The sequence below is a fragment of the Perca fluviatilis genome, chromosome 12 (genome assembly GCF_010015445.1).
Source record: "Perca fluviatilis chromosome 12, GENO_Pfluv_1.0, whole genome shotgun sequence".
Taxonomy (NCBI): domain Eukaryota; kingdom Metazoa; phylum Chordata; class Actinopteri; order Perciformes; family Percidae; genus Perca; species Perca fluviatilis.
In genome coordinates, this window is record NC_053123.1 from 26,904,225 (window position 1) to 26,929,221 (window position 24,997).

Genomic DNA, 24,997 nt, shown 5'->3' on the forward strand with positions numbered 1-24,997 from the left:
TTGATATCCCACAGCTATCATTTCACTCTGAAAGGCTAGACTTAGATTATACAATTTCTGCCAGCTCCCCTTCCTCTGAATCAGTACAGTACATGTCTAAACTCTAAGAGTCTGCTGCTTTTTTTTTTTTTTTTATTGAGAACTGCCCTGTTAACCAGACATGGCCAAAACTGAAGCCATATTTATCATACCAACAATATATTTTACGATTCGGTTCATGAGCTCGTATCCAGCGGTTTCAAAGAGTAAGGCCCTGCAATTTACTCTTAGAGTAGGAGTTTCAAAATGTCCATGTGGATCAACAAAGTTGTATATTAGATTTGCGACAGGTGAATTCATAACGTAGCTTACTGCTTACTTTATTAGTCTGACTCAGTGCATGTGCACCACCGGGAAATTCTCCCATTGGCGATTACTGACGACACAGGTTTAAACTTCAAAGATACAGCCTGACAATGAAGATTCCCTGGTTTATTCTGTGGACACAAAAAGACATTTAGATTTGTTTTAAATGAATATTTATACATTCCAACCTGTTGTTCTCCTGCATTGCCGCAGGATAGAGAGGATGGAGCTCTGGCAATGATGACTGTAATACCTCTCTACAGGGAAATCCTGTTTGTTTCTTGTTTCTCTCAACAGGGAGGTCAGAGGTAGGCAGGCAGGGACTCATGTCACTTTCCCATCACATCCAATTTTTTATTTTTATTTTTATTTTTTTGGGGGGGGGAGAACTCCCCCAATAACAACCAACAGCCAAACCACTTTTCTTAGGTATTTTAAGTTAAATAAATAGATACAAAGGAGCTCATATCACTTATATTCACTCTAATACAATAAACAACCACACATGCTCCAGTTTGTTTATGGTTGATCTCAAAATAACTCACTGAGTATAATTTGACATACAACCATCCATCATGAACACTTGAATTATGATCTGAACAAAGCATCCCTGCTTTGTCGTCACTATTTTGGCATTGAAGAAAGACATAGGGATATGATAAATGCTCTATAATTATTAATTATTCAAGAAATTAGATTAAGTTAGATATAGTAATGATTTTATAGTGAATCTTAAGATGAACAACGCCCCACATCATGGTAGCAGGTGTGTGTTTTGGGCTTTTCTTTTTTCTTGACGTTTGTGTCACTTTTGGATAGTTCTCCCCTCCTGATCCTAATGAAAGAGTATTCTGTGGATTTTTGCACTGGTTCAAACTCAACTGGATCCGGTCTTGGAACTGAATTTGTTTTGTATTTAAGGGATCTTCCGTCAAATAGCTCCTGTATTTCACTAGCTCTGTGTCTGTGTGTTTTCCAGGTGGAAGCACCGGCACCTCTCCGACCACCTCCAGCACAGGAACCCCCTCCCCCTCGGGTGCGGCTCACCTCCTGTCTCCCTCCTGCTCGCCACCGACCTTCCACCTCGCCCCCAACACCTTTAATGTGGGCTGCAGGGAAAGTCAGCTCTGCAACCTGGGCCTGTCCGAGTACCCAGCCTGCGCTCGCAGCAACATGGCGGCCCTGCAGGGCTACGGCGGCCTGGCCGACAGTTCCTACGGACGCCTCCAGGCTGCAGGGGGTGCTGTGGCCTCTGCTCAGCCCTCTGAGTCCTTCCTGCCACAGAGGACTTCCTCCTTGATTGCTGCTGGCATGCAGGGAAGCGCTCATGCCTCCCTGACCGGCGGCGGGAGTGGCGGCGGCACTGGAGGCAAGATGGATGCCTACGGCGGTCAGCTCGGGTCCTTCCCGGCCTCGCAGCTTCAGTACGTGATGCAGGCCGGAGGAAGCTCCGGCTCTGCCTCATCCTCTTCATCCGGATCCTCCCCTTCCTCCGCCCACATGTTCGGCGGGAGCCACCACCACGTGCAGCAGGGCTCCTACAACGCTTTCTCCCTGCACAACCCTTACAACCTGTACGGATACAACTTCCCCACCTCTCCTCGCTTGGCCGCCAGCCCCGAGAAGCCCCAGGGAGGTTTGCTCTGCTCCTCGTCTCCAGCCGGGGCCTTCGCTGAGCGCCAGTACCTGTCCAACGGAAGCATGGACACTATGCACATGATCGGCAACACCACCGGTGGCCAGCAGGGCAGCAGCTCCTGCGACGGACGTCAATATGGCTCCTCCTCTCAGATGTCCATGCACATGGTGTAGAAACTGGGATTGAGCCTCACAGTCCTCCATGTTTCTAAAGTCTTTCATTTGAAAAGCAAATCTCTAATCTCCCAACTCGGTTTGGTGTTGATGTTGAACTGGTGTTTTTTTTTTTTTTTTATGTACTGAAGTACAAAACAAACCTTTCAGAAAAGGACATAATTTGTTTTTAAAGACACTCTACCACATACAAAGCATTATAGAGTGAGTCAAAACTATTATTTAATTATCTTTGTATTAATGAAGTGAAAAATTGGGACAGAAACCTGTCTCTCTTACTGTTTCTGACAGGAAAGAAACAACAAACTCAACAGATTGTAGTAAGAAGGAGAGCTATGAGCCCACATGCTCTGGTTCAGAAGGGATTACCAGTTGTGAATCTGTTACGGTGCAATAGTAGCAATACTCTTTTCAAGCGACTCATTCTTGTTTTTGTTTTGTTGTTTTTTTGGGAGGGGGTTGGGGGGGGACTTAAATCCCATGCAGTCAAGACATCATGTAACCAAAAGAATCTTCACTGTGATCCAGACGTTTTGACTTCACGCAGCACTTGTACTGAATCATTTTAGAAATGTCAAGGCGTCAGTGGTCTGAAGTTTTGGCTGAAACGAAAGGGATCACTGAATTACTCGCTGCTCCACATACAGTACATGGAGGAGATGAAGGATCTGGACGCTGTGGGGTGAATACAACATGTCAAAGAACTACAGGTCGGCTTAACTGAGGAACTGAAAACTCCCAGCAGGCGTGAGCATTCAGGACTCCACACAACTTCACCGTCAAACCGTTATCCTCATAGACTGGAATGGCTTCACTATTTTTGAGTGGATTATGTTTTTTTTTAGCATATATATAAGATGGCGAATGCAATCAATAACATAAGCTTAAAAGTTGTTGTGTGAAAAGTTATAAAAGAAGAAATAGCAAAACAGAATAATTAAAGTATGTTTTGGTGTGTTGTAGAGATGTGTATTTAAGTGCTGAGCAGTATAACAATTTTACAGGCCAATCTGTTATAAACATGTGTGAAGAAAGGGAAATGGCAAAGATATTCTTTTTTTGAGGCATTTAAAAAAAAAAATGTAAATACAGGTGCCAAGCACGTAAAAAGCTCAATAAACGTTTTAATTCATGTATATGGTTTTGATTTTCTTTTTGATATTTAAGACAATTGTTCTGCAAAAATTGAAAACATATTGTGTTTTACCAAAACCCAGGAACACGAATTGCTCATAAAACATAATTTGGAGCATAAGCAAAACAAATCACAGTGTTTAGTCTAAGTAATTACCAAAATAATGCTATTTAACACACTGGGTGGTCTATATGATAGTAACTACTGGAAATTGTTATTTTAAAACAGTTTGTTTTGCTTTGATTACCTCCGCCTGCCCAACCACCTGCCCGTTTGATCCTATCCCTTCTCACCTTCTCCCGTCTATTGCTCCTGACCTTTTTCCTTTCCTCACCCATCTCATCAACTTCTTCTTGTCAACTGGCTGTTTCCCCGACGCCCTCAAAGAGGCAAGAGTGACCACACTACTCAAAAAACCAACACTCAACTCGTCTGAGGTAAACAACTACAGACCCGTCTCCCTTCTTCCATTTCTATCCAAAACTCTTGAGCGTGCCATTTATAATCAACTCTCTACCTATCTCCACCTGAACAACCTTCTTGATCCCCACCAGTCTGGCTTCAAGGCTAGTCACTCAACAGAAACTGCCCTCCTTGCTGTCACTGAGCAGCTTCACATCGCTAGAGCAACCTCTCTCTCCTCCGTCGTCATTCTTCTGGACCTTTCTGCTGCCTTTGACACAGTGAACCACCAGATCCTCATTTCGACACTCGAGGATCTGGGTGTCTCAGGCTCTGTGCTCTCTTTGCTCACATCTTACATGACAGACCGAACCTACGGGGTAACTTGGAGAGGATCTACCTCATAACCCTGCCCACTCAAAACTGGGGTTCCTCAGGGATCAGTCCTGGGTCCCCTCCTCTTCTCTCTGTACATCAACTCTCTCGGCTCTGTCATTCAGTCACACAGATTTTCTTATCACAGCTACGCAGATGACACCCAACTAATTCTCTCCTTTCCGGAGTCTGAAACTCAAGTAGTAGCACGTATCTCGCCCTGTCTGACTGATATTTCTTCTTGGATGTCCACACACCATCTGAAACTCAACCTTGACAAGACTGAGCTCCTTTTCCTTCCAGGAAAAGGCTCTCCTACCCAGGACCTGACTATAACAATTGACAACTTTGTGGTAGTCCCCACCCAGATTGCTAGAAACCTGGGTGTGACACTTGACGACCAACTCTCCTTCACTGCCAACATCGCTGCAACCACCCGATCGTTTAGATATATGCTGCATAACATCAGAAAGATACGTCCCCTTCTAACGCTCAGGCTCTTGTCATCTCAGGTCTAGACTACTGCAACTCCCTCCTGATTGGCCTGCCTGCATGTGCCATCCAGTGTTCGAAATATACCGTGGCCTTCGTATCTTTGACTTACAAAGTACATAACAGCTCTAAGTGTACGCACTTTACAGGATTTACCCTATTATACTTTATCAACAGGAATAGATAGGTCAAACTGCCACCCACAAATAGTCTATAAACAAAGTATCAGGCTGTCTTTGAGATTTGAATGAATGAATGATATTTTTGCAATTTTACACATTATAATCCACGATGATCACGTTACACAAAACTGAAATTGCACGTCAAAGGGACACATTGTCAATATTTTTAGAAACCCCCCAAAATTTCACAAATCACATTTTCAGGGGAGCCCATGTCTTATTAAGGGGAGCCGAGCTCCCCCTAGCTCCCCCGTAGTTCGCACCCTAGTACCATCCGGCCCCTGCAGCTCATTCAGAACGCAGCAGCTCGACTTGTCTTCAACCTCCTCAAGTTCTCTCACACTACACCGCTCCTCAGCTCTCTCCACTGGTTACCAGTTGCTGCCCGCATCCGCTTCAAGACACTAGTACTTGCACACAGGGCCACGAACGGATCAGCCCCAGCATACATACAGGACATGGTCAAACCCTATACCCCAACCCGCCCACTCCGCTCTGCATCAGCCAACCTGCTTGCTGCTCCCTCACAGCGAGGGACAACTAATCACTCAACGAAATCCCAACGGTTTGCTGTCCTCCGCCATCAGGATGGCCGAAAGCCTACGCATCTTCCACCGAAGGCTAAAAACACATCTCTTCCGACTACACCTTGGATAAACATAAATATATATATAAATATATAGAATATATATATAAATATATATATATATATATATATTTCTTAAGCTGCACTTTCATATGTCTCTTTGTAGTTTTGCTTATTTAAAGCTAATGCACTTAATTATTGTTGGAGTTTGCACCTTCAGGGTTGAAAGCACTTCATTGGAAGTCGCTTTGGATAAAAGCATCAGCTAAATTACATGTAATGTAATGTAATGTAATGTAACTGTGGAAGCCGACTCGCCAGTCACAGACTCTAGGCTACAATAACAACGAGTGACATGATTATTAATCACGCACGAGTGTGTTCTCCGCTTATAAAACGCACGCATCTGCTCTGCACCACATCACAGGCACGAGCTTCAAACGTTGATGCAATGCATCGATCATAAACCAAACTGGAAGAAAAAGACCCAAAAAAAGACAAAGTCTCTCCCTGCTGGTTCTGCTTACTATGAGAATGACGAATATAGCTCTTGTGCCAACTGCACTCAGCTGCGCTGCTGTTGTGCTCGATGCCCATAAATATGGCACCTGTTTAAAGAGACAGAGAAATCCCCTTGTAATCATATGAACCTCCAAGAGAAGAAAAACATGCAGTATTTAGGATCACTCCTACTCCAGCTTTGTGGTTCCCCTCTTGTTACACAGGCTCAGACTCCGGGGATTTAACCGAGGCCAATCAGCATCCATTACACGGATGTCTTCTGAACGGCTCTCCCCAATCACTTCCTATCATGCATACGGCTCCAGCCATGAAATATCATATCTGAACCGTCATCAGAAAATAAAGGGGGTGCAGGACCGTGGAGACAGCGACCCACTATTGGAACCACCTGTTTTTCCAAGCATGACTTCAAATAATGAGCAGAGTGATGTACCGGAGAGAAGCGCATGATTTCATAATTTGGCTGCACTCCCATCTATCTGGACATTATTTCCAATAATTATTCACGTTATTTGTCTGATACACACCCCTTCTCTTGTTCCAGCAGCATGCACCCCAGCCCCTTCACCGCAGATTTACCTCAGTGCCTGTTAAATTATGAGATGTATTTGTAAAGAGGGGCAGTGCACATGGGTCTACCAAGCAGCAGTATGACATAATGCACAGCAGGTCTGTATTCATACAGTAAACTATCAATCAGGTCCTTAAGTGGAAAAGAATGGACAAGCTTGAGTAACAGCCACTCTCTGCCTTTCATCGTGCCGTCTTTCATTAGAAACAAAATATGCAAACGATCACATTGATTGATTAATGGCAGAGTGTGGCCAGGCTCGCCGTAAAACATGAAACTGGAACAATTGGAGATAAAGAACCGGGTATTTTAACGAGATCCTCTGACAGAGATGAGAGAGATCTGGTGCCTAATCTGCCGCTTTGAGCCCATTTTGAGTGACAGCACGCTGACTGGAGGGTATCCCATAATCCCCCCCCACCCCCTGTCTCAGCCATTGATCTTTCCCTTCGAACACATTTCAGACATTTTAACAGACTCAGAATCACTCTCTGGGGAACTCTACTGGATGCAAGTCCGGCTGAGGGGGTCAGTGACCATGTGCGAAAGAGGAGGAAAACTTTCAATTTCTTTGGATCTGAGGGTCTGGTTTTGATACGACACAATGTGAGTTTATATCAGACACTCCAATCAGAAATTTCTGGTAAACTATTGCCCTCTTGTGTTTATTCCTCTCTTCTGCTTGAGATTTTCTTGACTTGACTCATCTTCACAGTGAATTATTGCTGACAGTAGACGTAGACCCTCTTTTCTGAGGTGTTACAGCGAGCCTGACATGTGTATTGAAGCACTAAATCACTGCTCGTTCACAAAGGGCTTTCACATAACTTCAGCCGCCTTACGCCAGCTTTTTTCTCCTTCAAGGAACATCTTGAAACTATTTTAGGATTGATAAAGTCATGATACACATGTCAAGCTTAAAAAAAGAAACATACTCTGGTGATGTGGCCGGTGCTTTTACAGTCACAGAAGTGCAAACCTCTGAAGGCATGTTGTGTACTTTCTGAAGCCTGATGACTCAAAAAGCAAGAAAGCACATGTACTGTAATAAAGTAATAATGACCCCATCTCAGTCTCATCATGTGCTGCATGTGACACACATGACTTAAATAGTATTATTAAAATAAAAGCTGGTTAGAGAAGAGGAAACCCTAACATAACACAAATCATCGGCTTGTTCTCTTTAGATAAAACAGTTTACATTTCAAGTGGGAGTGTGTGGTAGTGATTTACAATCTAAGAATCATGTTTTTTTAAATGATCACAAAAAGATAGTTAATGTTGAAAATTTGGTTAATGTTGGAAAATCACAAAATAATAATCATTTCTGCATGAGCAACAGAAAAGTGTTTAAGGTCAAGATAACAGACAAATTATGCCGTAGAATGAGAATATCATTTCCTCTTGTTACATCTTTTCACTGCTGATGTTGACTTTTTCCATTTTGGACTCAAACTTTCAGCTGCTGTTCATGTTGTCACCCAACAAACCCCAAACAACCACAAAATCCTCCCTAACACAGACTTAATTCACATAGGGAACAATAAAAAACATATATTTATACATATCTTCCTAGTTAGATATTCTCATTGAAGACAAAACATTTGATACCAAAAAAGAAAATCCAACAATGGCCAACTGTAAAACATCCCTACATACAGGTGGACACATTGTCTTTGTATTTATTTTCTTTTAATGTCTGGATGGAAGACGGATGGACAGTCGAGGAAAAGTAAATTTAGGACAGATTGGAAAGTAGACAGACAAGTAGAAGATCAGAAAAGGAGATCTGGAAAAAGATCCAGCTTCCTGTAAGATGGAAATCTCACGAGAGAGAGAGAAAAGAACAGGAAAATAGAAATGAAAAAAAAAAGAATTACATTTTCTTTGTGGCAATAATAATGATGTGTGTCAAGAACATTGATGGCTTTATTATATTGAATGATTACAGACATTATATCATATGTTTTACTGACTGAATTTGAGACAATTTAGCACAACATAACATAACAGTGTAACATTTAATCCCTATAAGGGATGTTGTAGTTGTTACCATGGTTTCCCCCTACATTTCTATCTTTGAGAAACAACAAGATAAAGTAAAACAAAATGAAAGTTAAATCTAGTTAAATTAAGTATACGAATATCACACATATTCTGATATTGGCTTTTTCAAACTTTGATGAAGCTATACAATGCTGATATTAGGTGAAATATTCAATATGTGTTTCTTGTAGTTTCTCGTTGCTGGAAAATTACTTTAAATGTATATATTCCCTATATCTTGAAAATGGATATGTTTTGCACATTTTTCCACAGTTGTTGACAACGACAAAAAAACATTGATACAGTATCTCAATTTAGAAACTTTGGTATCTTGACTACAATTTAAAATAGTCTTCATGTGTTTGTAATTATGGCACCTCCAGTGTGTTTAGCAGAAGATAATAAAGAGGCATTTTCAAGTTATAACCATGCCCTTACACTTAACCATAATTCTACCACAAACATGACAAACCTCAATCTGTATCGTCTATTAAAGAAAACCCTTAATAATCTTAATACTAATCTTAATTAAACTAACCATATTCCGTAGTCCAACCAACACCAAACCAAAACAGATTCATAACAGCGGACTGGCTAAAATGCCAGCAGTTTCCATCATTTTAAAGACATGTATGCTCAGTTACACACACACACACACACACACACACACACACACACACACACACACACACACACACACACACAGAGAGGAGAAATATAAAAAACACACACATATTTTCACACTCTCAGAAAAAAAAAACTGCTTCAGCAATGGCATGCAGGTCAACAGGAAACAGTCTAAATGATTTTTCTTCTTCCTCAGGAGGGAAAAGAGATGTTTGAGATATGGTCGCCCCGCATAGGCAGGTGGTTCTGATCAAACCCCCGGCCTAGGCAGTCCCATTGTGCCGTGCCTGCTGAGTACAAAGACGCCCCAGTGGGAAGCCCCCATGTCTAAATAAGAGAGGTCCGGTACTGTGTGGAGGTTTGCAGTCAGGTCCTTGGAGATCCAGCGGATAGTGTGACTGACCGGGCAGGTGACCCGGATATTGAAACCCCCCCGTGGAGGGTTGATTTTAGAGTGTGAGAACTGGAGTGGTGGAGTTTGAAAAGGGTGTGCAGTAGGAAAGGTAAGCTAAGCTAAGTGGAGTTGTGCTGAAACATAGTTGATTAATCTGTAATTCCACTGGCAGAAAATGAATTGACAACAAAGTTGTATCAATCGATTAAGAATCAAGTCATTTAGTTATTCAAGCATAAACACCAAATATTCCTTTTTTCCCCAGCTTCTCAAATATGAGTATTGACTGCTTTTCTCTGTTTTGCATAATTGAAAACAGATTTTTTTTCCCTAATGGAAAACACAAAGCAATTTGAAAACCACACTGAGATGTGGGAAACTGTGATAGGCACCACAGGAAGCATTAATTGGTGATTTGCAGGTCAAAAGTGGACTAATTTTAGTTTAAAAGTGATTTTTAGTTTTCTAGGTTACATAACTGTTGTTTGAATGTTTTAAATAACAACATGAAGCAGGTCCTAACTACACAACGAAATACAGGCTATTCATTGCATTGCTGTTATACTGTATGTAGTCTATATCCACGACGTTCCACTTCCGGGATTGCTCTGTTGCAAACAGATTTTACTCATTTAGGCTGGATATCCGTCAACTTAGGCTTTCTTTGTGTTGGCATTTTAAACTCCGTTGGATTTATGAGGACTATGGTTAACTGCTCTTCAGATCTCTGCAGGGTAAATCCAGACAGCTAGCTAGACTATCAAATCAATCAATCAAATCAGAGTTTTCTGTTGCACGACTAAAACAACCTTTGAATGTACAAGTTCCACCAAAACAAGTTCCTTCCCGAGGCTATTTTGCAGAGTTGCTTTTGCCTAGCGCCGCCCAAGACGATTGTGATTGGTTTAAAGAGATGCCAATAAACCAGAGCATGTTTTAAGTTTAAAAAACTGTGAGCCTAAATTAAGCTTAGATGTCTAGACCTTTTTTGCCCAGCAATCACTAACTGTTTTACAGAAAAAATGGAAACAAATAATGAACAGATTACAGGATAATGAAAATAACCGTAAATTGCTAAAGAGAAGGCAAGAACTGACTGAAGGCCTACGTTTTAGCTTGGCTAAATGTTTCAGCCACGTTTTTCAGTCTGTCTCACTCGTCGCTGACAGAACAGATACACTTCTATTTTATTCAGAAGACCTTTTTCATTTTGACTTGTAATAGAAGGAAAATATCAGGTGTGATTAGGTGACAATATGATGGCTGCATTCCATTTTGGTGTGCAGGTTTCAGGGCCCTGTATGCATGTTGGCTCACTGGCTTTACTGGGACACTTACTGTATATGGAACAGAGCGGTCAGTAGCCTACTGTTATAAAATGCTCTTGTGTTTTTACTGCTATGACGTCAAAACAACCGTCACCAGCAAGGGGCCCAAGCACCCATTGAAAATGTTAAATACATTTCTTTTAATCAAACATTTGTATGAAAGTGAATCTGGCAAGGTTCAATTCATATTGAAATATACACAATTGTAGTAATTTCACACAAATTCGAACCCGTCTTTTGATTGGCTGCTCAAAGCTCATATCAGAAACGCAGTTTTATCTTATGTCCAGTTAATATAAGATTGTATCGCATTAATATGAGTGAAGACAGGACTGTCTTGTTATATTTAATGAGAATGATGCCGAACTGTTTTATAATGTTTTTGTTACAAGTTGTATGTGTGAATTTATAGGAATAAAGTTAATGAAAAAAGTTACTAGAAGAAGAAGAAAGGGTGGAAGCTGACTCTGCTGCAGTAAAGTGTTACAACATTAAGTGACGATAACTTCACATGACACAGCGCCATATTGAAAGAAAAAAAACAAGATGGGGTCACTGTCATTTGTGTAATTGAGGCCATATCATGACGTTGGACCGGACTCATTCAAGCTGTTGTGTATCTCTTTGATACTGCGTGATAATCGGCTGCATGCTAACGGAGCTTTTCGTACTCTACGTCAGCTAAAGACACACCTGAGGAGAAGCAGCTACCTGCCTCTGCTGGCTAGCGCCATTAGAGCTAACTGCGTCATTGAGGCCGTGGTTGAACGTTTCTCTTGTTTGACCATCACCGGTGAGTACGTATTTCTTTAAATGTACTATTAGCTTTCAAAGGACCTTAGTATTATTGTTTGCTGGACAGTTTGTGTATTGTGCCATGGTTAATGTGTGCCAGCTCATGTCCAATATGTTTTTTTCTTTTTGAGTTGCTATTGATAATAAGACAAGTGGGCGGTTAGTGCAGTTACAGTTAACGCTAGTGCATTCTTGTCAGTGGTGCCATTCCTTTGAAAGTGGTGGTTGTCGACTAAAAGTTGTTATGTGCTGGCTACAACGTTTACCAGCACATATCATTGATGATGGAATTAATGTTGTGAACCTAACGTATTGTTTTGTGTTGTTTGTGTAGCTCTTCTGGCTGTATAACAAAGGGATTTGCCGCCTGTAACTGTGCATGGCTGCATGCATAGTGTTGTGCAGTGGTGGACTAAGTATTTACTCTAAATATTGTATTTAAGTACAATTAAACTTACTTGAGTATTTCTATTTCATGCTACTTTATGCTTTTATTGGGGTAATTGTAGGGTCTCTGTAAATTATAGTGTGGTAGGCTATAGACCAAGGGTCAGCAACCTTTACTCTCAAAAGAGCCATTTTTGGCCCATAACATTAAAAGAAATCTGTCTGGAGCCACATAACGTATTTAAGCCTTATAATGAAGGTAATAGTCTATTTAAGTCTAAATTAGCCTGTCAACATTATTAATAGGTCTAAATGAGCATTCATTAATATGGTGATGTTTGTTGCCATTTTTATAGCCCTGTCGAAGATGGGCATATCTTTAATTTTCAATTCAACAATCTCAGTTTTGTTAATTAATAAATAGATTTAATAATAGATGCTTTGATATTTTAATGAATGATTCTTTCACATATTCACGGTCTGTGAACAGCTTTACTTACTATCTCCTGAGCTGTCACAAAACTAGCAGCGGTAGGGGAGTTTGGCGATTTGATCCATTTAATAAAAGTAGATTTGCTCACTGACTCCGAAGCCGCCTGCATGAGAGTATTAAGGGGCCCGGTGTTAGGACCTAACATTAGGAAAAGGGGTGTGTGATTGCAGAGAATGGAGAGTGCTGGGTGGGGTGGAACAGCACACAGATGCTGGTGAGCGGCTGTGGTGCTGTGGTGGGATAATGGGGGAGGGTGCAGAGGGACAAAGAGAGCTGGTTCAGTTGTGGATCCAGATACTGTGAAACAGGTGTGCGCAGGTCTCGAGCAGGAGAAATGAAAATTAAGAACGGCGGCTCATTTTCTCCCCTCTGACATTATCTGACTATGTCGACTATGTCGACTGCTGGCCATAAAAATGGATTTACCATTTTTCCAATGTGACATCCTCTATATAAGTACGATATACTCTGTCACCTAGGGCTGTCCCAAACGATTATTTTTTAAACGATTATTTTTTAAACGATTAATCTAGCGATTGTTTTTTCATTAGCGATTATTTTCCCATTGCTCAATTGTTAAGTTGCAGAGTGTCTAATATCGATCGATTGGGTCACTCATGATGATGGTAAACCAAAAAAATAACAATGCAGACTGACAGCGTTTGATGATGCTTAATGTTAAGTCATAGCTGGCTATTAAAACGAATCAATGGACTAACGTACCGTTGGGCTACTACTGGGAACACATTCCGGGTCACTATGTTGATAATCGCACATGCTTGGGAGTAAAGCTTAGATCGGGCCCAAAAAGAAACGTTGTGTCCGAGCCCGGCCCGGCCCGACACATTAACTGGAATTATGAGCCCGAGCCCGATTTAACCCGACAATTTTTTAATACGTGGGCCATTATAACTGACGTTATAAAGGACTTGTGAGATATCTGAAACAATCTGGCCTGGTTGCGCAATTATCGACGACAGTGCTACAGATAGGGGAGACACGATTTTAGCACAGTTTACCTCACACTCAATTCAGTGCAGGACATATACCCAGAGCTACAGGAGAAGATTTCTCCCCACCCAATTAGGCTAATAAAGTAATGATGAAAAAAAAACACACAAATGCTTGATTAAGGGTCTGGCCCGGCCCGAAGGATAGTGACCGGAAATATCGTCCTGACCCAGCCCGTGGGTCAAGTTTGGTCTCTGGCTCGGGCAGAGAATATAAACTCTACTAAAAGAGGGAAAGGGACAAAAATGTGAGCACAACTTACGGTGTTTTGCTGCTGTTAGCCTGACTCAGGGATGCATTTTACAAAGTCTACAGACTACCACGTTGTTGTTGGCATTAAGAGTAAAATACTCCCACACTTTAGAAGACCGTGTGCCTTTTTCTCAACGTGTTGTTGAAGGAATCCATACTTGCGCAGTTGCTGGAGGCAACCCTGTTATTTTTTGATTTCTACGCATGACGCGTCAACGCATTTACTTAATCGATTACGTCAACTACGCCGACGAATCGTCCCAGCCCTACTGTCACCTTGTTTTGACAGAACTAGGGATGTAAGTAATAGTCAAAGCTATCTGAATGTAAGTGCATAGCCTATTGTTTTCTTCACAATTTCATCCTACACCCAATCCATCAATGGTTTTACATTTTTAGTTTTAAAGGCTCTGTGTTTAGTAACTCTTTTCTAGAAAATAAAATAACCTACTGTGTAGGAAAATACCCTGTTAAGTCACACAATTCGGCAGAGGCGACAGTTTTCGTACCACTTTGCAATAAGACCTATGTCTAAAAGTGAAAAATTATGCTCTCTTAATAGTGCATATTCTTACTTTACCATAAGTTGATGATAAGCTTTATAATTAGTATGTTCTTTACAGTTTTTTGCACAGACTCTCTGCAACCTGTACCCCCAAAAATCGTGGTTCAGACAATCCATCAGTGTCCATCCTAAAAAGAAACTAAAAAGCTGAACTTGTATTGAGAAAAACTGTTTAATAGACTTGTAGTAATTACAAGGAAGGTGTGGTTTATCCACAGGCTGGCACAATAACGTTTTGACAGCCATGAGTATTTGAAAGTGGATTGAGTAAGTCATTGTGTGATTGACAACTCAAGCTGTCTTAACTGTCCCCAATAAGCTCCACTCGCTGCTTTTGCAGGCATTTAACATCAAAGCTATGAACCATTTGCAAGCAGCATTGGCACTGTGGCCCAGGTCTGCCCTAAATAAGAGTACAAAGTAGAACAAGCCAGAGATCAGTGCCATACATGAAAGGCCATCCCATAAAAACAACTATGCTTATAAGTGTGTGCTTGCAACCGTGTGCCTGCTTTGTCCTTGTCAGGCCTTCTGAGAGGGCATTCAGAGTTTTCTGTTCGTTACGCATATTATTTTAACAGGAAGTTTGCCTAACGCTCAACGTAGGGACGATGCGAACAACCAGGGAGATTTGAAAATGCAGACTTAGCCCTGGCTAAATATTCTGGAAAATATTCAGCCCGACACACATGCATTCTATAAATCACCTTTATAATGCTTGTCACATAAAATGTTACTATGACTGTGGGCTTGAGAGCGTGTCTGCTGTGTTAAAGCTGTCCTAATTTCAGGACAGCCACGCAGCCCTCCGTTCCCCCCCCCCCCGCCACCATCAATCTATCTATGGGGGCCATACATGCCTGCTGGTGCGTGTCTGAATGCAAGTTTGAGAATGGCAGCTGCGCTCTCTCATGGACCTCACCTGCAGTGGCTGGGCAGACGCCAGCGACAGATTCGCAGAAATTTCACGGTGACATTTCTGTAACCGACAGTGAGCAAAGTGTGTGACTTATTACTCTGATAAAACAACATTCTATTGTGGTCCGGATAACACTATTAAACAACGCTTGGGTAATCCCTGGTAACAGGCCTGTTGAAAGCTGAATCACACCCACGCCCATTGTGCTGCCCAGCAGCTCGGCTGGGATTGCATTGCGACGTGCGCTGAAGGGAGAAAACGGGAAGCTGGGGTCCTCTTTCTTTCCCCTGGTGGAATTTGGAGTGACCGCATATTGTCAGTGAACTTCTGAAACCTGTGTGTCAAAAACACACACTGACCAAATGCTTGAACTCTGAAATGCACAGCTGGAGGACAGGGGTTGTTGATGTGTGTGAGTGGCTTCAGCGTTTAGTTACAGGAGGTGTGTGTGTGTGTGTGTGTGTGTGTGTGTGTGTGTGTGTGTGTGTGTGTGTGTGTGTGTGTGTGTGTGTGTGTGTGTGTGTGTGTGTGTGTGTGTGTGTGTGTGTGTGTGTGTGTGTGTGTGTGTGTGTGTGTGTGTGTGTGCTGAACTGTTTCTTTAAAAATGACGTATTTTTGTGGATTGATTTTACGCATGTGATAAATGTGACGGTGAGTTGTCATAATCTCATAAAACACTCTTTTATAAAAATCCTAATTGAAATGATATGGATTTCTGTTTGCGGTTTGTCTTCACCAAATAAATCACTCAAATTTTTATTAGTTTTGAGCGTAAATGTTCGCAATTTCCTTTTACTGCGTCATTAGTCCGACACGTAGCTGCACGTAGACCTTCGTGTGTGTGTGTGTGTGTGTGTGTGTGTGTGTGTGTGTGTGTGTGTGTGTGTGTGTGTGTGTGTGTGTGTGTGTGTGTGTGTGTGTGTGTGTGTGTGTAAAATTGTATTAAATCAAAGACAACCTCTTCAGACAGAGGATAGGTAGGTAAGACAGGATAGGTAAGCCCGTTCTCTGAAAAAACAGCATCATGCTTTAGAACAAAAGCGGACGACTTCAACATCCATTCCTCCCAAAGTTTCTTCTTTTAGCTTTATTAATCATGATATAGTGCCCTTATTGCTGGGACTGTTGTTTTTGGAGGGGAGAAGAGGTTAAGGACATCAAAACGGAGTGGAGCATATAACTCTCCAAATAATTCTCTATTAGGGCTGCACGATATAAGGAAAATATGTGATATGCGATAACTTTGCTGAATATCGCGATAACGAAATTACCTGCGATAAATGAATATTAGAGTGAACTCAGTTCAGCATTTTTGCTGCTTTCAGTATTCTGCTTAAGTACAGCAAATTAGTTGTTGAATTTAAAACAAATGAAAGGAAATCATTTCCAACATTTTTTTAATTCGACAAATTGAACATTGAATTGAATATAAAAGGCGCCACTAAAAAAAGGACAGTTGCATCTTAAAGTGAAGTTTTCTACTGATATTTTCTTTCAACTAACACAAAAAATATCTTTCGTGATATGCCGCAGCCTTTTGCGATATGTATATTGCGACAGTTGATATTGCGACGATGATAAAAAAACGATATATTGTGCAGCCCTACTCTCTATTAACAACAACAACCAATACTAAGGCCACAACAAAAAACACTGGCATTATAAAGACACGTAGTTCTGATCACAGATTTTCAGGTGTTAAAAATGTGGATGCTCAGACGGGGCGGATACCCAGCATACATCTGCAGCTTTCGCTTTATGGTCAACGAACTTTAGAAGGAAACTGTAAAAGTTTCTACAGGCAGAAAGTCTTCACCAGCAGCACTTTTCCTCTCAGTAATAATAGCAGGTGTTGCTAATGTGCCGCCCCGTTGTCAATTTCTCTGTGAATGTCTTTTAATGTCTGCATTCACAGAGTGTAATGTAATTTATGTATTGCCTTTTCTGCTGCTCACGCACATCAGTGTGTGAATCAATCTGTATGTGAAAGAGTTCAAGTTCAGATGTCTCATGTACAGTTTATGAATGTAAACTCCCCCCAGCCTAATCCCTCACACCTGCTCCATAAAGGGATGCCAAGTTAAATTTACTACCACGAGTAAAGACCTAGTGGAAAGAAGATTTTAATTGAGAATGGTTCTGTTGCGTTTGGACTGCATATTGCATAACAACACAGTTGGGTGTGCAGTTTATTGCAATTACTTTCAAATCAAGCTTAACTGCGTGCTTAACTGAGACTTCATAATGATGACTGTACATCATTATGAAGTCTCAGATTAAATATCCTGCAGCTCTAACACTTCTATCCCCCTTTATTCTATTACAGAAATTTTGCAAGTAGGTCAACATCTAGATACTTGTGTTTGCATTGTAGATACTGCAGCTGGTATGTATTATTTAATTAAGAAGCCAGCAGGCTAATTTAAGCTTTATTTAAATGATGAGTTCACTCAAATTACAATTATATATTTTGCTACTTAGCATTAGTGGCATATAGCCATGCAGATAGTTTTGGCATTACATACTTAGGTTTGAGATATTTTCAGGGCTCCAGACTGCGACCAAATGGTCGCACTTTGCGACCAAAATTTGAGAGTGTGCGACTGAATTTTATATCCAGTTGCAGATGTGCGACCAGTAAATTTGCCTCCTTTTTTTACACGTTAAACGTTGAAATTTCAGTACCTGAGAGTGCGTAAGCGCAAGCTTATCTGTCTTTTCTGAAAATTGACAGAGAGCAGAGCTCTGACACAAACACACACGCAGAGCTGCAGACGATGCAAACTATGTCGGCAGTTTTGTTGAAGTCCCAGTGAGTCACGGAAATGCCGATAAAGTGGTTTCAAGTGTGGTTACCGTGTTTCATAACTTCACCCAGACAGCGTTTGCTGCGATATGATATTAATGGCGAGCCGAAAGCGGTCGCGGTGCTGTTGACGTTACACTTCCTCGGAGACGAGCAGCCAGGCACAACGGTGGTTTCTGTGCCCTGGTGACTGACTGACAGGCTGAGGTTGTAAGGCAAGGCAACTTTATTTCTACAGCACCTTTCAGCAACAACGCAATTGAAAGTGCTTTACATGAAACAGTAAACAGCAATTAAAAACAGTCATGATGAAAATAAAATACAATAATAAACTATATATATATATATATATTAGGGCTGCACAATTAATCAAATTTTAATCACGATCACGATTTTGGCTTCCCACGATCAAATTTGCGTGATCGAGCGATATTTAAAATGCGTCATTCCCTTCATAGAACAGTTTTTGCAAAGCCAATCTAGCGCTCCATAAACCACTGTTTGATCACATGTCTCCATGAGCCAATCAGAGCTGTTCCCTGCCTGCACCGCGCAGCTTAGTTTCTAGATGTAGACAGTCACAGAGGACAGAGTAACGGGAGGAAAATTCCACAACAGGTAGCAGTCGGTCATCATAAGCCGGTCACGATGTTTACCAGTTTACCAGTAAACGCAACGTTTTGTCCCGGCTGTGTTGTTTTTCAGACAACAGCAGTGACCATAGTGCTAGTTTGTGTCTTTTAGCTCGTAGCTTTAGCAGCAGACTGTTGGACGTCCCGCTGTTGGAATCCTACAGTGAAATACAGACACACTACACTGTTTAGCAGTCAGCATTTTAGCCGTGTTTAATCCATTTACTACTGTGGCTAACGGTAGGCTAACGTTACCTGCTGTGTAACGTGTTATTAGTGTTTACTAGCGTGACATTCAGCGATGTTTATGTTGCCTCTAACGTGGGTTTCGGAGCATCAGAGCGCAACGCAGACATGTAAGCAGTGTTCGAACTATACCGTGGCCTTCGGGGGAGCCCACTTTTTTTTTCCATGCGGGGGGGGCGGGGGGGGTCGTGCGCTTGCGATATACTATTATACTTTATCAACAGGAGTAGATAGGTCAAATAGCAAACAGCCAGCCACAAATAGTCTATAAACAAAAAAGCATCAGGCTGTCTTTGAGCTTTCACATGAACAACGGTTAAAGTTACTCAGGCTACCGAAGAATACCAGAATTCCTAGACCTTAGCAACGCACCCCAAGCTTCCATCCTTAACAAACAGTGAATTAGTCGTGCTATTAACGTCATCGCTACACAATTTCTTAGTAAAACCAAAATTAATTAAACTGCCTTGTTTTCTTTTTGCCATGGCTATATGATGCTTACTGCAGAATGGATTTCAAGGATTTTGCGCGCCGATTAATGGCCTCCAAGGTTTATATTTTTTCTACGAATCTTTGAGTTAACATCTTCTTATATACTGTCTATGGTTAACATGAGTTGAATTTGCACCACAGCGCCGCCACGCCTTGATGCTCATAACAAGAATAGCATGTATAGTTATCTTTATTGAAGTGAATTAGGTTCAAATCGCCGACATGCATGAATGATATTTTTGCAGTTTTACACATAATAATCCACGATGATCACATTACAAAAACTGAAATTGCACGCCCAAAAAAAACAAAATAAAAATTTTTAAAACCCCCCCAAATTTTAAAAAACCTTTTTTTAGGAGCCCATTTTTTATTAAAGGGAGCCGAGCTCCCCTAGCTCCCCGTAGTTCGCACCCCGCATGTAAGTGGCAGTGTAATGAGCCACCGAAATCCCTGTAGCTATTTCGTCCGGTAGATACCAGGCACTACATGCCGTTAACGTGAACAGAAAATTGTGTTGCCTGATTAAAATATTCACATATATATATATATATATATATATATATATATATATATATATATATATATATATGTATATGTGTGTGTATGTATATATATATATATATATATAGTTTTATTTTTTAAATTTTTTTTACTGACAGTGATGGGTCAGTTTACCTTTGCATCTTCAAAAGTGACACTGAATTGAAACTGCACATTGTAATTTCTGCATTTATTATAAAAGTATTTATTAATAATACAGTGGAAATTAGTAGAAATGTGAATATTTGGTTAGCATGTTGATTTACGGTGTGTGCCCCTAAATTTTCTGGTTGTGCCCCTAAAATTTTCAGTTGGGGGGGGCTACTGTGCTCCTAGTGAAAAAAGTTAGTCTGGAGCCCTGATCTTTCTGGTTGGTTAATGATGGTTAATGGAATTTTATATTGTGGAGCTCAATCCATCATTTGTTGTTGAGAAGTTTAACAAACAACCTGGTTACTCAGCTCACTGTCAACAGTTTTCACTGAAATTATATGCTACATACAACATTTTGTAACTCGGAAAGGTGAAAAACTGCTAGAGATAACATAAAGGGCAAAGTAGGGGTACCCCTTGCTGTATTACTATACAGCAAGTATATGTTTCAGGCAATATTTCAATTCCCAAACTCCAAAATATAGCTACTCCAGTAGGTTTTTTATTCTAATAACTTGCATGTACCATTTATTTTTTGTTTTCTCTATATTGGTAAATATTACATTACATCTGACAAGATTGAGCCTGATTCTGGTGATTTAGCAGTCAAAAAACGCCTCGTAGCTGCATCAAAATCACTGTATGGCATCAAGTTATTTACTTACTTTGTTTTTACTTTGCTATTCTTCTGGTACACAATGTAGTTCCTAAACAGTAGCTAAACAAATTGGTTGCTATGTGACACCTCAGTACTGGTATGAGTAACTTAACAGATTTGTGGTCACAGGTGTGTGCTTATTGGGTATTTTACAAAGTCTTCAAATGTGACTCAGCCAATCAGAAGCAAGGACTGGAGCAGTATGTTTATATATATATATATATATATATATATCTCTGCTGCGAGCAACCATGTCTGTTGTCCAGATTGAGACCTCATGCTCAGTCACGGCCTGGGCAACAGGTTGTGTTTGGACTGCACATCTCTGGCCAGAGCTGCTCTTCCATGCCTGGCCCTTAATCCACTTAAATCCAATTACAAGACTATTACTGTGATCACCTTCCCGAAAAATGACAATGGAGCCTGTGGTGGAGGGAGCCAGAGAGAAGGTCATGCCCTCAGCTCTGCCTCTCTCTAGCAGCTCGGTACTTCATTCTTTCTCACCCGCGCTGCTGTTATCTCAATTAGCTGCAGCAGCGGCGATTGATATAATCACTGTTTGGGCTACGGAGAGGCGAAGGGTGTTGACAGATGAGTTCCTACTTTGGCTAAATTAAATTTTGAAAGTGTTTTCTTGGGCTGCTTTAAGGTCAAAGGGCAGATGGCCTAGACACATCAACCCCTGCCACACTTTGACGCTTAAAATTATTATAAACCAACATCAGAAAGTGTTGGGTTTGTGTTAAGCTGCTGTCACAGGATAGCATTTTGTTTTCACTGAGTCAATAAAGAAATAAACATCCTCCTGACTGTTCAGTAGGGGTGTGACGAGACACCCATCTTACGAGACGAGACACGAGATTGGGTTCATGAGATCGAGACGAGATTTTATCACAATTTAAAAAAAGAAAAACTTCAATGAAGAATTAAGACTGGAAAAATAGTCCTTTATTCAATCGAAAGTCACAAAATGAAAAACAAGCACTAAAAGGTTTTGCCACAAACTCAAATGACTGGCTTCTCTCCTGTATAACTAACAGTTACAGCAGTGGAGAGAGAGTCTCTTCACTCAGAGAACCAAGGTTATAACATAACCAAGCGCTTTCTGGCAGTAGTTGAGACTAGTTGTTTCGTACTTGAATTTGTCATTGTACAGTAGACAGAGAGAAGTAAAGCTGATTTTATTGTTTCACAGTGATTACGTTCTAAAGCACAAATAAATGACCATCAAACACTCAACAGATGATTTTTGTGAAGACAAATGCCCTTTTCTGCTCCTCTGCATTTTATTCATTGCACGAAGGGAGAACATTTTGTCTTTGTTTAATATCATTCAAAGTAAAGTTAGGTTTTTTTGTCTGCTTCCCGACTAATTTTAAAAAGGACAGAGAAAGAGAGTGGTCTATGTGAGACAGCGCCACAGTGAACTGCACGCCACAGACACGTGGGGAGAGAGAGAGAGAGAGAGAGAGAGAGAGAGAGAGAGAGAGAGAGAGAGATCATATATATATATATATATAGAACAATAGATATGACACAATGTCATAACTAATGGGATAACTGTCCGCCATCTTACCTGGGAACTGTTTACAGTTTCCACCTATGGGCAGAAACTTTATTATGAGCTGTGCAGCACATGTTGCTTTATCAAAAGGACCAAAGTGACTATGGAGGCTGGCATCACTTCTCACGCGCCAGTATAGAGTTGATGAGACATTTATTTGTTTACATATAGGTCAACTAAAACGGCAAAAGGTGAGTGAACTATGTAACTTTACTGTTAGCTACCAACGGACCAGCTGCATTCTAATTTAAGTTAAAGTAACTGCTAGCGCCAACGACATTGTTTTGTTAGAAAAAAACCATAATTCATGACCAGCAAACATTGCTTTGTTAGCTAGGCTAACTTAGCTCAAATGTGAGGTTTAGTTAACATTATAACAAAGTTATTATTATGCGCACGTTGACATTTGACCGCTAAGCAGCTGATTCCATGTCAATCAAGTGTACACTTAGAACGGTTAACGAGGAGCAGTGCTCGTGTCTTCACTCCTAAACCTGTTTCCTATTATCTCAAGACATATCCAGCCAGCTGCGTTACAATCTACACAAAGAGTGATTCCGCAAAGCACGCCCCCAACAGTAACGTTAAACACATGACAGCAACACGGAGCAGTAACGTTAACCCAAACACACAATCAGCCGAGGGATTGCACTGATGTTTGCCACATCTAATGTTAGCTAACCCAAAATTAGCTGCCTTCTCCAATCAGTTATCATATATTAACATCACTTGTTGTCATCTTACCTCATGCCTTTACACAACTTTTCTTTCAGTAAAGCAAATAAAACATAATCCATGTCTTGATCAGGTAAAGTAATCCAGTTTGTACTTTAGCTCTGTGCGATTTCTCCTCATTATCACCGTAACGTACATTTAATATCCATAATGTTATCTTGCGACGAGAATGACAATTGAGACGAGTCCATCAGGAGTTGTGCTGAAGGCATTAGCCTTTCCTAACACAACTTTATCAACAAAAAGAACTCCTCATTTACAGTTAGAATGCTCTTCATCCTCTCATCAAAACAAAGCCAGTTGACAGGAAGTGACAGGCTTTATGGGAAATTAATGTGGTCTTATAAGTTAGTTATACTGTATATTACAGTAAGTAGTTTTTTTCTTGTGTGTCTGGTTGTAATTACCTCCCTATGACATTAATACTGAATATATTTAGCGAAGGGGGACATTATTCCGGGCAGCTGGGAGATGTTCTGCTTCTGCACAACGGCCGTCGAACATCCTTGCCATCCCGGAGATTCCCCCCAGCAATCCCCACCCACACCTGTCTCTCAGCCTCCTTGAGTAACGTTGCAACAAACCCCATCCGCCCCGGTGTTGAAAACATCCAAAAGGTGACATTGACGTGAAATATATTGCGATAGTGTGGTTTTAGCTGCTGGCTAATGTTAGCTTGCTGGCTCACTAGCTAACTGGTCAGCTACCAATACAGATCGAATCAAGAAAAAAGTAATTATGTTGGGGAAACTGCAGCTATTTTATTAGAATGACATGAATAAATGTTACTAAACGTAACGTGAATAAACTTGAATGGGTAAACTCGTCCGTGAACAGATGCATTTTAATCGGCAATGGTGTTTAATAATAAAAACTACAACTCCCATAATTCCACGCAACTTCCCAATGTCGTCAGAAGTCGTGTTTACAATCCATTTTTTTTGATTGAGAGACCCCTAGCGGCAGAAAGTTACATATTGTACGTTTAATAGAACAAAGTATAGATTGACATTTCAGTTCTCAAACATAGCACTACCGCATTTTCTTTCATTTCTGTCATTTCTCAAGTACGAAAAGACATCTTATATTCAGGCGTATGATACATTTCTTTAACAAAAACATGTTTTGTTACTGATAGACTCAGGCCTTGTAGTGGTGTCCAATACATGAATGGACAAATAACAACCAAATCTTAACACAGTCAGCTGGACTGACTATACTAAATCATCAGTGTTTGAATCACCATTTGTAATTTCCATCGGTAAAACTTTACTTGAAGGTATCTACATAAGAGTGACATGACACAGTCATGAAAACATGACATTGTCATGACACAGTCATGACACATGAACCCTAACCCTAAAACCTAACCCTAACTTGTCATTACAAAAACCGAATGACACTTACTAAAAGAAGCGCTCTGTCATAAACGTTTATGACTTGTTTATGTTTATGACACGTTCATAACAGTGTCATGTCACTCTTATGTAGATACCTTCAAGTAAAGTGTAGCCTTTCCATCTATACCTCACATGTATTGGTGTACCAAGTTTATATAACTGAAACTACTAAATGAGGAAAACCTTTACAGTCAGTAAAGCCTGCTTTGTTAAAAGCTGGCCAGCTAGTACCTACTGTTTTTAAAAGTAAAAATCAATTCAACTATTATATTCAACTTTGTCAATCTTGAAAAATGTATTCCCCCTTCCCCCCCCTCAAAAACCAACTGCAACCAACCGCAGAGGCTCTTCCCAAGATTGCCGATGGGGGTCAATAAATCCAACAGCTGAACGTGAACCTTCAACGGTCTTTATTAAGAGATAAGGAAACTGGTTTATGTACGCTCATTCAACACTTTCAAGTGTGTGTTCGTGCGTGCGATGTACAGTAGACAGACAAATAGTGTGTTAGTGTGTCATCATACATATT

The 24,997-nt window shown here is 40.8% G+C and overlaps 1 protein-coding gene across 2 annotated transcripts in view; it reads left to right on the top strand.

Annotated features, from left to right (window-relative positions):
• The window catches only part of tbx15 (T-box transcription factor 15), a 40,323-nt gene extending 37,030 nt beyond the window's left edge, over positions 1 to 3,293 (top strand). For both annotated transcript variants that reach the window (XM_039819010.1, XM_039819011.1), the window contains one exon: positions 1,325 to 3,293. In XM_039819010.1, the coding sequence (XP_039674944.1) occupies positions 1,325 to 2,157 (833 nt within the window). In that variant the 3' untranslated portion in view covers positions 2,158 to 3,293. The remainder of the gene's footprint in view (positions 1 to 1,324) is intronic.
• Positions 3,294 to 24,997: the final 21,704 nt, after the last annotated feature.